This window comes from Chrysochloris asiatica, unplaced genomic scaffold (assembly GCF_000296735.1).
Source record: "Chrysochloris asiatica unplaced genomic scaffold, ChrAsi1.0 scaffold00111, whole genome shotgun sequence".
Taxonomy (NCBI): domain Eukaryota; kingdom Metazoa; phylum Chordata; class Mammalia; order Afrosoricida; family Chrysochloridae; genus Chrysochloris; species Chrysochloris asiatica.
In genome coordinates this window covers 6,006,514-6,019,186 of record NW_006408629.1, presented here as the reverse complement: position 1 = coordinate 6,019,186, position 12,673 = coordinate 6,006,514, and the positions used below count along the sequence as shown (strand labels likewise).

Sequence of the window (12,673 nt, the reverse complement as noted above, 5' to 3'; positions counted from 1 at the left end):
CTCAAAAGAGGGAACAAATCTTTACAGCAAGGATCATTCCCACCCCTTCCATACACAAAGTAGACAGGGATGGGCAACTTGGACATTGGCTACCCAAAATGTGGGATGGGGAGCTACAAAAGCAAGAAGTGACTGCCTTACAAGCTTTCAAGAGGGAGCCTAGATCCAGAGGGCATGGAAGAAGGTAGAATCTCCAGTGAGTCGTATCCAGTCTGTCTAGCAGGGCTGCTGAAAGGAAATGTGGATGGGTCTCTTGTGGTACAATAGTGAATAATTGTTATCAGGACTGATTGTGAGGGTTGGAAATGTAAAGGTAGACATTTTGTAAGCAAGGAGGGGAGTGATTAACTTTGCAGTCTAGGAGCGGAGGTCCCTGGGACCATCAAGGGAGAAGAGCGATGAGCAGGACCCTACCCAGAGAAGCAGTGATGGCAGAGATGGAGGCAGAGACAAAGACGTGGAGAGATGGAGCAGCTGGGGATTTTAGACCCAGAGAGGGAGAGGGGCTGTGTGCTGATGACCAAGGGGGGTGGGCGGCAGGCTTGTAGGGAATACCCTTTGGTTGGTTGATGATGCATGGAGGGGCTTATAACCATGACAATGAAACGATATATGATAGGATGAATGTAAAACTCATTGTTCTCTCATGTAAACTATCACATAATTCATAATAAAACATTAAAAAAAAAAAGATTTACAGCCTTAGAAACCCTATACAGGATCACTATGAGTTAAAAACCACTCAGTGACACACAGCAATGGCAGCAATGGGGAGATGATATAGATGTAGCAGAATGAATACACTTGTGTCTTTAGTCGTAGCTCTGCCACTTACAAGCATTGGATAAATGTATTGACCTACCTGAACCTCTGCTTCCTTTTCCATTGTACTGTAATGCTTTGTGGTTGTTGTCAAGTACCTTCGAGTCAGTTCTAACTCATAGCAAACCTGTATAGAGTTTACAAAGAGCAGTTGGTGAATTTGAATGACTGATATTGCTCAAATCCACTTTGCAGCCCAGTATACTATCCCACAAAAAGGAGCTCTGGTAGCGTAGTGGTTACAAATTGGGCTGCGAACCTTAAGGTCAGCGGTTCGAAACTACCAGCCACTCTGCAGAAGAAAGATGAGGCTTTCTACTCCCGTAAAGATTTACACCCTCGGAAACCCTGTACAGGGTCGCTATGGGTTGGAACTGACTCGACGGCACTTAACAACTTAACAACAATACTATCCCACAGCAACATAGAAACACTTTAATACTGTGGACGCTCAACTATATCCCAGATGTTATGCTGTTGTTGTTGTTAGGTGTCATTGAGTTTGTTTTGACTCATGTGGCTGTTGTTGTTAAGTGCTGTTGAGTCAGTTCTGACTCATGGTGACCCTTTAATGGGTTTCCAAAAAGCAGCTGGTGGGTTTGAAACATCGACCTTGTGATTCACCATCCAGTGCTTATCCTACAATGCCACATCAGGACTTTGTTCAAATTCATAGCAACAATGTATAGGGTGTTTGAGGAGTGGCCAGTGGAGTGGAACTGCTGACCTAGCGGTTAGCAGTCCTACAGCACCACACCATGACTCCAGGTGTTGTGCTAGGCATGCAAAGTAACACATTTTTCCTGGCCTTGAGAAATTTTATATTGAGAAAAAAAGACAACTGCAGATGATTTCAATTAGGATGAATAAAAATTAGCCAAGCAAAGATGTGGCGATATATCATTTCAGACAGAGGGGATGTCACGTCCGACCACAAAGACACAGTTGGTTTCTAGCACTGATGGTGAGGAGAAGTGCATGCTGCCTGGAATGACGTAAGTATTAAGTGAGTTAGGAAGTGAAACACAAACTGATGACAGCTCATGAAAGGCACTGTTTCCTTACTAAGGATATTTTCATAGGTGTGGGGAATCAGGTCAGGTTTGCATTTCAGACATCTAAAACTGAGGGTGTTGAACTTTATTAGTAAGTTTTGCCTTTATTCTGGGTTCCATAGAAATCAGAGCTTGAGGCAATGATTAGGTGCTGATGTTTTGTTTTCTCCCTGCAGAATAATCTCAGGTAGTGAGAGTGAGAAAGTAAAGTCTGGGCAGAAAAGACTAGAAAGTAATGGAAAGTAATATATTCTAGATTGTCCACTGTTTCCTGATGGGCCACTTAGAGAGACAGCTGATGGCTTAGCAGGTGCACCCACTTGGCCATGAATAGACAGGCAATATGGAGAAACCATGCTTCCAACACCCTGTGAGAGGAAGAAAGGTATAGAATGTAATCATCCCATTTCCTATTCCTTTGGTCAAAGTTCACCCCACAAGGAGACAACTTGACATTGTATCATTCAGCCTCTTTGGTAGCTGCTCAGGGAGCCAGATCTCACACCCCACAATGTGATTTTTCATCCAAGTGCAGAATTGCCTTAGAAGGCAGGAACTTGAGACATGAGGCTACTAAGCCAAGATTTGCAGAGATAGTCAAGGGGATTGGCCAGCCCAATTTAGCAAGTGAAAGTCAGAGTTAGGGGACATCCCAGGAGGACCGAAACACAGTCAATTGGTCATGGTGTTAGGATGAGGAACAGCCTTTGGGGAACAGCCGAGTAACAACAGGGGCAAAGCAAACAGCCACGGACCCAGAGGCCAGATTCCAAGGGAATCTGAGTAGGTTCATAAAATGTGCCGCATAACTTTTCTAACCACACATAAGGAATCCACAACTATAAAACAAGTTGTGCCTCAAAGGCACCATTAGATTATTGGTTGTTGTTTTGCCATTGAGTCAATCCCTACTCATAGTAACCCTGTGTAGGGTTTCCTAGGAGTGACTGGTGGGTTAGAGCTGCCAGCCTTGCCATTAACAATCCAGTGCTTACTCTACAGCATCACCCCAGGACTCCAGGTTATTGGTTAGGGAATGTAAATGAAGACCGTGTGGAATCGCTCCTTTGACTCTCTTCTCTGAAATAAATTCCTTAACCAGGATACCTTTAAGGCAAAATTTAGTGCTCCTTGGACCACAGTTTGAAAGGAATTAAATTGTCTTCCTTTTTTTTATTTTATTTTATTTTTTATCACCAACAGACATCTAGGTTTCTTTTGTTTCATCTTTGTTTGGGTAATTTAGAGAATATGAATGTATTTTATAGTAATAGTAGAAACTAGGGTGTTTAAATCCTATTACTCCCTTTGTGGTCCGAAGAGCTAACATGTTTAAATGCTAAACAAAATGTTGGTAGCTCAGGTACACCCAGAAGTGCCTCAGAAGAATGGCCTGGAAAACTACTTTTGAAAAAATCACTCATGAAACACTATGAAGCACAGTTCTACTCTGACACACATGGAGTCAGAATCTACTTTACAGCAACTGGTGGAGATAATGCAACTGTGGTGCTGGTTATGTGCCATGGACTCGGTTCCAGCTCTTATTGTTGTTGTTGTCAGGTGCCATCTAGTCGGAACCGACTCATAGCGACCCCATGCACAGCAGAACGAAACAATGTCCGATCCTGGGCCAACCTCACTACCGCTGCCACACTTGACGCCATCAGTGATGTCACCTGGCTGATCCATCTCATTGGGGGTCTTCCTCTTTTTCTCTGAACCTCCACCTTACCCAGCTTGACATCCTTCTCCAGCGACTGTTCTCTCCGGACAATGTGTCCAAAGTATGAGAAACGATGCCTAGCCATCTTGGCCTCCAAGGAGCACTCTGGCTGCACTTCTTCCAAAACAGATCTATTGGTTCTTTTGGCAGTCCATGGCTCTTAGCAACCCTATATAGGGTTTCTGAGGCCATAAATCCTTATGGGAGCAGAAAGCCTAATCTCTCTCTCACAGAGTAGCTGGTAGATTCAAACTGCTGACCTTGAGGTAAGCAGCCCAAGGGGTAACCCATTAGGATACATGGTGGCTTTAAAAGTCTAAGTTGCTATCTAGACCCACACTGAACTCCCTTCAAATTGTTTTATTTGGAACAGTGGGTCAAACCAGTAAGCAGGTACATGCAGTGGACACATTGCATATTTTTACAGCACTGCCATTTGATTATTCCACTCCTCAATCAGATGAAACGAGAGGAATTTTATTACCCCCCTTTATAGTCTATTTTGTAGTCATATTTAGGAAATTGGCTAGCAGACATTATTTTATAGGGTTATAAGGACTTCTGGTGTGGTGCTGTAGGATTAGCACTGGACTTCAAACCCACCAGCTACTCCTAGGAAATCCTGTAAAGGGTTGCTATGAGTTGGAACCAATTCAAAGGCACTTAATAACAACAACAACAAAAGCAATACATAGGATGCTTGGTGGCACAACGGTTAAGTGGTTGGCTGTTACCAAAAATTTGGCAGTTTGAACCCACTCAAAAGCTCCGCAGTAGAAAGATCTGGCAATCTGTTCCTATAAAGATTGCAACCTAGAAAACTGTATGAGTCAGTTCTACTTTGTCACCTGGAGCTGCTATGAATCAAAATTGAGTCCACCTAACAACAACAGTAACAACAAGTTGCTGGATGTGGCAAACAAGAAAGTGCTCAGCTGTTAACTGAAAGTTTACTGTTGATCTGATCTGGTGATCTGATCTGATGATCTGATTCTGAAAGATTGCTTTGAAAAATTCAACAACAACAAAGGCTGTTGTTCTTAGAAGTCATAAACTTTATTTTGTGTTTCACATGCTCAGTACTTAGAAAAAAATCAGAGTGGTCATCAAGGCAATTAATTACAAGGCAAACCCAGAGGAATTCAGTGCTAACCTAGAGAAATTCAGTATATGATCTGCTTTGCTTCTGACTTCTATTAGATTGTTTTATTTTTTCCTCCTCATTCTCCTTATGAAAATACATCTGAAGAATAGTATTTTATTTCCTATAATCTAAACGTGTTCTCTTAATTCCTTGCTTTGTAGAACTGTGGCGAAAGAAAGATGTAACAGGTATAAATATGTATAGAGTTTTAAGAAATCAGGGGACTGGGAAACTTTGAGAAGTTGAAGTCCATCTAGTCCAATTACCTCATACTACAGAAGGAAAAAACGAAATTTAGAGGGACAAGTTGTGTTGAGAAAGGTCACAAACTAATTAGTAAAAGATGGTGAGCTAGGATTAAGGAATCTGATTCTCAACCCAGGGCTGTTTCCCCTGTTACCAACCACTCTGGACATATTTTTCGATCTCATGAATTTTCTTTAATACTTCTTAAGTTTGCATTTTGATAACAATATGAAACCATTTCTTTTTGCCTATTCTAGACGATCTGGATGACTGTCTTACAACCTAATACACATTGGCATTTATTCTATATTCAAACTAGAGTAAGTCCTTCCTCTGTTCAATATTTAGTGGTACAAGGGAGTCAAATACAGGTAAATCTGCAATTAGTGCTGTAATCATGCTGCTATAGACTTACAAGGACACCATGTTTGTACATATTAAGTAGAAATCACTCAGAAGCCCCAAGGAGGTAGCAAAGACTTTCTTCACCCATTTCAACAGTAATTTGATTTAATTTGATGCCCATTTAAAGCAGATGTCAGCAATGCTGTAATGCTAACTTTATGGTCAAGTTACAAGACAATTTGACTTAGTTATCAGGTGACACATCATTTAAAATGGCATCTGAGGATTATTTCTTGGATAAATAAGAGATGAGATTAACCTCAACTAGCAAAAAGGACTTTGAAGTTATCATTATTCTTTTGTCCAGTGTATTTGTGTAAACAAATATTGCTTACAGTAGAATTTTTTTGAAGCCACAATTGAAGAGTTAAATATAGTTCTGTTGGAACTCTATAGGAGTCCTGGTGTGGTCCTGTAGGTTAATGGAATGGACCGCAAAGTCGGCGGTTCAAACTCACCAGTTGCTTCTTGGAAACCCTATATACAGTTGCTCGCTATGAGTCAGAACCGACTTGGCAGCACTCAACAACCACAAAGATATAAGACTAACTCTTTCTATTGGAGCATCCCACACTGAATATTAATTTTGGTAAAAAAACATGATCCATCCTATAAATCTATAGTGTTAGTTTAAATTTTATAAGGTTTCTAGTTTTAATTTTTTTTACATTTTCTTAGTTTATCACCTGCTAAGATATGTAACTAAAGACCTTTTTGTCTAGTTTGCATATATTTTAAAGCATTATAATTTAAAATAATATAAACATTAAATAATAAAACATATTTAATTAAACTAATTACTTCTGATCAAGATTAATTCAGATATTTTTCTCTTTGGATACACAATTGCTTAGTAACAAACTGGTCAAGGAAAAGATTAGATCTTAGAATCAGAATCCCATATTCAAGTTCTGGCTCTGCTGATAACTGTGTATCTTCATTAAACGATGTAACCTCGTAGCCTCAGTTTTCTCATTGATAAATTTGGAGACTGCAGTTATCACAGAGCTGTAGGATCAACATAGAACTGCTAATCACGAGGTCAGCAGTTCAAACCCACCAGGTGCTCCTTGAGAAACCTGTACAGGGTCACTATGAGTCAGAACCAATTCCAAGGCACTTAACAACTACAGCTTCTACCAGGTACAGTAATTAAATGAAAGAGGCCTTCTGTAAAGAACAGGGAGTTTCAGAGAAAGTGGAGTTCTAGTGTGGCTCTGTAGGACAAGCACTGGACTGTTAACCAAAAGATTGGCAGTTCAGACCCACCAGATTCTCCTTGGAAAACCTATACAGACTCGATGACACTTAGCAACAGCAATAATATTATAGATAGTAACTCAAAGGACATCAGACCTATCTAAAATTATTTAAATTCCAATTTTTTTTTTTTGTACTACAGACAAAACTGTGGACCAGATTCCATCAGAAAGTTGCCAACTTGCAAATCTTGCACCAGACAATCTTTAGAGCACCTTCCCCAACTCTAAAGCATTAAATACAGTGACTAATATACATATGAAGTAGTCTATCATCTATCAAACCAGCACAAGTTAAAGACATAGAAAGAATTCTCCCAGAATGTGGCTTAGTGATTTAGGAATGTTACAGCATCATAAAAAAAAAAAAAAAAAGTAAAGCAAGCAAGTGACTGAAAGTGCATGATGAAAGTGGGCAAAAGACCCTTCTTAGTCTCATCTAAATTTTAACCCATGTTCAATTCTCTAGGAGCTATGGTGGCTCTGTGGGATAAGCATTGGCCTGCTAAGCTTAAGGTCAGCAGTTCAAAACCACCAGTGGAAAAAGATGAGGCTGTTTTTTCTCCTGTAAAGATTTACAATATGCAGAGTGGCTAGGAGTCAGAATTAACTCAGTGTCAGTGGATTTGCTCTGGCTCAATTCTCTAATATTGTAATCCCAAACCAAACCAAAGTTTCCTTCAGTACTCATCAAACCACCAGCCAGGAACTGTGCCAGATGCTGGAAAGATCTGTCTGTAGAAAATCACTGTCATGCTTTTCCTTAAAGTTTTATTAGAGAATACTTTCAATTGGTTGTTTTTCGCTGTCGTATTCTGTCAGTTATTTCCAGGCATTAGTCACAAGAACATAATTTTAGTTAAGTTCCAGATAAGGCAACTGATCTGTTTCCCCCCTTTAGAATATAGGGGTGCAGCATAGTAGTATTTGGAAAAGGATGTTGCATTAACAGAACTTGGCTACTTCATATACAATCTAATTCTAGGGAGATGTTTTCAGGAAGTGGTTGTTGTCATGAGCTGTGGAGTCAAACTATCCCATAGGGTTTCCTAAACTCTAATATTTACAAGAGTAGATTGTCATATCTTTTCTCCTGCAGAGCTACTGTGTGGGTTTGACCTTCCAAACTTTCTGTTAGTTGTTGTTGTTGTTAAAGTGCCATCAAGTCAATTCCAACTCATAGCAACCCTATATAGGGTTTCCAAGGGGCAGCTCGTGGGTTTGAACTGCCAACTTCATAGTGCATCGCCCAATGCTGATCCTATAGCACCATATGAGGAGTTAGTAGTAAGTGCTTAATCACTGCACTGCCAGGACTCCTATTCCAAACTTCATACAGATTCTAATTTCCTGCTTTTTATATTGTTACCATTTAACACACAAGACTCCACCACAGACCAAGGTGCTTCTTTTTCTTTTTTACACCTATACTCCTCTCTCTCCCATTTGCCTCTAGTCCCAGCTGTTTCACATGTTAGCTAAAAGACAAAAATAAAAAGAAAATGTCAGATAGGAGTTCAGCTTCTAAAAATCACTCATGCTGAAAAGGTAGCTGAGCCCAACTATAAAGTTTGAAACCCTATTCACAGGAGTTTAATTGAAAAACCAAACAACAGACTATAAATAGAGTGAGGTATAAGAAGAATCAGGAATTGAATCTCTCTCTCATAAGTACCCACCCCATTTATGATCATATTAACCACATTTATCCTTATAATTTTTATATTTCCTATTTTAAATGCCTTTTACTCATGCCTGCCACCTTTCTCTCAGTGTACTTGCCTTGTGGTTACCGCATTATCTTTCCCTTCAAAATCAATTGGCATTTTTATGAAAAGACTTTTCAAGCTCTGAGAGTGGCAGGCAGATAGAGCATGAACTGCCATGTTATGAAACAACTGTTAGGACAAATCTGGTGTGTAACACTTGAACTATAATGTTTTCAAGGAATGTATTGTTTACATAAAGATTTACAGCCTTGGAAACCCTATACAAGGTCACTACGAGTTAGAACCGACTCCATGGCACAACACTACTACTATCATAGGGTCACTATGAGTCGGAATCAACTTGGGCTTGGGATTTTTGAATTTTACTCTTGATTTTGACTGCAGAAGAATCAATGTATTTGAATTATGGTGTTGGAGGAAGATATTAAAAGTACCATGGACTACCATAAGAACAAACAAATCTGGGTTAGGAGAAGTACAGCCAGGATATTCCTTAGAAGCTAGAATGGCAAGACTTTCTCATACTCAACATGTTATAAGGAAGGACCAGTACCTTCAGGACATCATGCTTGGAAACATGGAGGGTCAGCAAAATAAGAGGAAGATCCAACCCCACCAAAGGAGATGGGTTGACACCGTACAGCAGCAGCAGGATCAAGCGTAACAACAATGTGAGGATGGCACAGTACTGGGCAATGTTTTGTTTTGTTGTGCTCAGGGTCGCTATGACAGCACTAACAACAACAGCAATTGGTTACTTAAATGTATGCAATGTATTATGAATAAATTGGCTTGACATTAAAGATGTTAAACTTCTGATGTCACCATAGTATGTATTCTTATTCACTGCTTAATAATATTTATAAGTGAGAGAAAGGCACTCATTGTTGTGAAAGTGATGTAGACATTCCAATTCTTGGTTGTTTGCTTCTCATGAAAGTTCACAGCAGCCTTTCTAAGCAAATCCCCATTGACCTCGTTTCTTGGGTCCCTTACTGCTTTATGAATATGGTAACAGTGGTTGGTAATCAAATCAGATAAGAACTTTAAAAAATATCTTACAGGAAATAAACATTTATAAATACCAAAATAATCCACGTTTGAACTTTGTGAAGGACGTCAGCTGACATGAAAGGCTATTCTTCCAGTGATAGAAATAGTATTTTTATTGATTTATTTTTTTGCCTAGCTTGGAACAGCCTGCATCACTGCTGTTTGATATGACAAAGAAAGCCACTTGCTGATTCAAAACATTTGTTTCCAGGTGCCAGGTCGACTTGTCAGCCCTTAGTAGGGAACAGACGCACAAGTTGGAATTGCAGCTGGAAGAGGGTGAGGGACACCTGGTACTGCTGGTCACCCTGACAGCTTCAGCCACAGTCAGTATCTCTGACCTCTCTGTCAACTCCCTGGAAGACCAGAAGGAACGGGAGAAGATATTAAAGAGATATGTACGTATGTAACCCTCCTCCTTCAGGGGTCAGGTGTGAATAGACGAGGGTGTAAATAATTTACCTGAAGCAACAGAAGTACCTGGACAGCTGTCTGAAGCAAGGTTTGGCAGAGACAGAAAGCTGGACAAATGCAAATGCCACGCAGACCTTTGCAGAAACCCCGGCATGATCCACCAATGACTAGAGATCTCACAGTCTCTAGGGTCTTTTTGAGAACGAGGTCTGGGATTCTGAGATTCCACTCAGTAATTTATACAAGCAAAAATTTATATCATGCAGGGAAACTTCCCATAAAGGAAAGCCAATTGTAGATCTTTCTGCAACATCACTCCAAAAGCAATTCCTTAACTATTTGTAGTTGCAATTAAGATTTCTTTGTCTTCCCAAGTAAGGAATAGAATTCATGGCATTCACATTAATTAGTAGTTTGGTAGCTAGAGAGTAGTCACATAAGTGATTTTTATTTTCAACTGCTCAGGAAAGCCTCACTTTCTTTCTTTGATGACTTTTTTTAATTGAACGTAGAATGAAATTAAAATGAAGCTTCCTAGCCTTTGGATCAAATGTGGATTGACAGAGTGGATTCAGTGAGTCACTGAATCAGCTACCCTCTTCAGATTTCACCAGATTCAAAAATTCCTCACCGAGTTTGCCGAAGCATTCTTGCACAGTGCAGTTCCCACAGTGTAGTTTTCTTGAATCAACAGGGAGGGGAGCTCTTACTCCACCTTTCTCTGTCAATGGAGTCTTCAAAAAAGTAAATGTCTCAGTACTCATGAAGCTGAAGGAAAAGCTTTCCCACTTAAAATTACAAAGCTTGTATTGTACGAGGCTGCCAGGTGTTTAGAAGGCTCCTCTAGACACTCAGCCACGAACCCAAGCTCTGACTAACAAAGAACCGCTTAAATTTTTTTTTTTTTTCAGATTTTAAAATATTCCTATTTGCTGACTGACATCCTTTCAATAACCGAATTTAATAAAGATGTACCTTATCAGGCTGTGCAGATAACATGAAGTGTTGGTACTAATGCTCTACAATATTCTTCAAACAGATTAGCGGGATGTGTGCTTCAGCAAATTTATTCTGGTTATCTCCACTGAATCAGCTGTCTGCTAATGCTTGTACAACTCATCCACCAATAGTGTTATCATAAACAGTTTAATAGAGGTGACTTAGCAAGGCTTAATAGTATATATTTTTAAACCAACTAAGAACCTAAGGTATTGTGTGGCATCTTACAATATATAATTGCAATTATGAAAATTCTTCCATATTTTGATTCCCACCAAAAATGCATTCTTTTATTACCAGAAGGGATCTTCGTGAATTCAAAAAAGTTTAAAGGAATTAATTGGTATAGTATTAAAATTCTGCTAGCTATTATAATACTATATTTGATAGATTAATATTTTGATACCATCCCATGTATATTAGAATGATACTGCTATGTAGTAATTACAAGTAATCCAGTTCTTATTGATTTCCCCCCCCCCCCCCCCCGGTGGACTTTCTTAAATCATTTCTATTCATATCTTAAAAGATATTTGTTTCTCTATCTTTTTCTGTATATTAGTTGTTGTTGCAATAAAATATAAAACAGTATGTGTATGACCTAGCTAATCATCAGATTATATTCTGTTCAAGATATTTAAAATATTTCTATAAGTATATAAACTTAACCCTGAATTTCAGACCTGTATCTCCCTCCATAGATGTACTTGCAAAGAAGTTACAACATACAAAATTGTGCATGTGAATATAAATACTCATAGCAATACAAGGACAAAGACCTGTATCTTGGGGCTTCAATGTGTTCTCTTGCTACAATTCAGATTATGAAATGAATGATTGCAGTATTATGTCTGAAATACTGCTTGTTATAGAGAAACATAGGACACAGGTTTTTTGATTAGTATGGAGAATCATATATGTGTTTCCTGATAAGAACACACATATTAGAAAGTTTAGTTTTAACTTAAGAATTGTCAGGAAAATAAATGCATTGCTCTCACCCTTGTAAGAAACAGCCCTGAAAAAGCTCTCCATTGCTGTTCATTGCTAAGCATCGAAGCCCCACAAATTAAGTAGACATTACTGTGTGAGCCATTATTTGATCACCACACTCTAAAAAGATGGCTAATTCCATTTTTCTTTTTTTCTTCTTTTGTGGGGAGGGAAGGAGGGAAGGTCAATAGGGGGCAGTTAGTAATGGGCAGTAGACCAAGAGCGATTGTATGACCTTTTCAGAACGGGTATGCTGAACCCTTGCTCCCCCTTGTCACAGTTTAAAAACCAGAGGAGCTAGTTTAGAGAAGAAGTTGTTAGCATTCCATTTTTATTATGACATTTCACAGTCATCCGATTTAATGTCCCTTGACCGGATTGTCCACCGTGAGACGATGGGCTTGAAATGTTATTTAGAGCATTGATAAAAGGTGAGCGGTTCTAAGATGACAGCGAGTCATAAGGCTGGTGGTGTGACATTAATTTTCTCCATAACAGAGATGGAATAAGACGTCACGGTGACAAGCTGTCAATCAGCTCTGGCCCCTCAGAGCATCTCCATGCCATAGGATGGGGTATTGCCTCTCCCATAATAGAGCTGAACTGCGATGCTCTCCCTGACAGCTGCTGCAACCATAGAGAAAATATATTATACAGCCTTTCATTAAAAAAATAAAGAGGACTCCTCTCCAGAGCATTTCAATCTTTTCCCATCTATTGAGGGCTGAAAGGATTCACAGCAAATCATAGATTCCTCTGCTATGGAAATTCCTGGCTTCAGAAGTCATCCAGGTTTTCAGGCCTTCAAAAATAACCGTAAATAACAA

The 12,673-nt window shown here is 39.4% G+C and overlaps 1 protein-coding gene across 1 annotated transcript in view; it reads left to right on the top strand.

Moving 5' to 3' along the window:
- The window catches only part of MCTP1 (multiple C2 domains, transmembrane 1), a 956,699-nt gene that overhangs the window by 655,251 nt on the left and 288,775 nt on the right, over nt 1-12,673 (top strand). Inside the window, exon 11 of the mRNA XM_006867878.1 lies at nt 9,652-9,838. Coding sequence (XP_006867940.1) covers nt 9,652-9,838 — 187 coding nt within the window. The remainder of the gene's footprint in view (nt 1-9,651; nt 9,839-12,673) is intronic.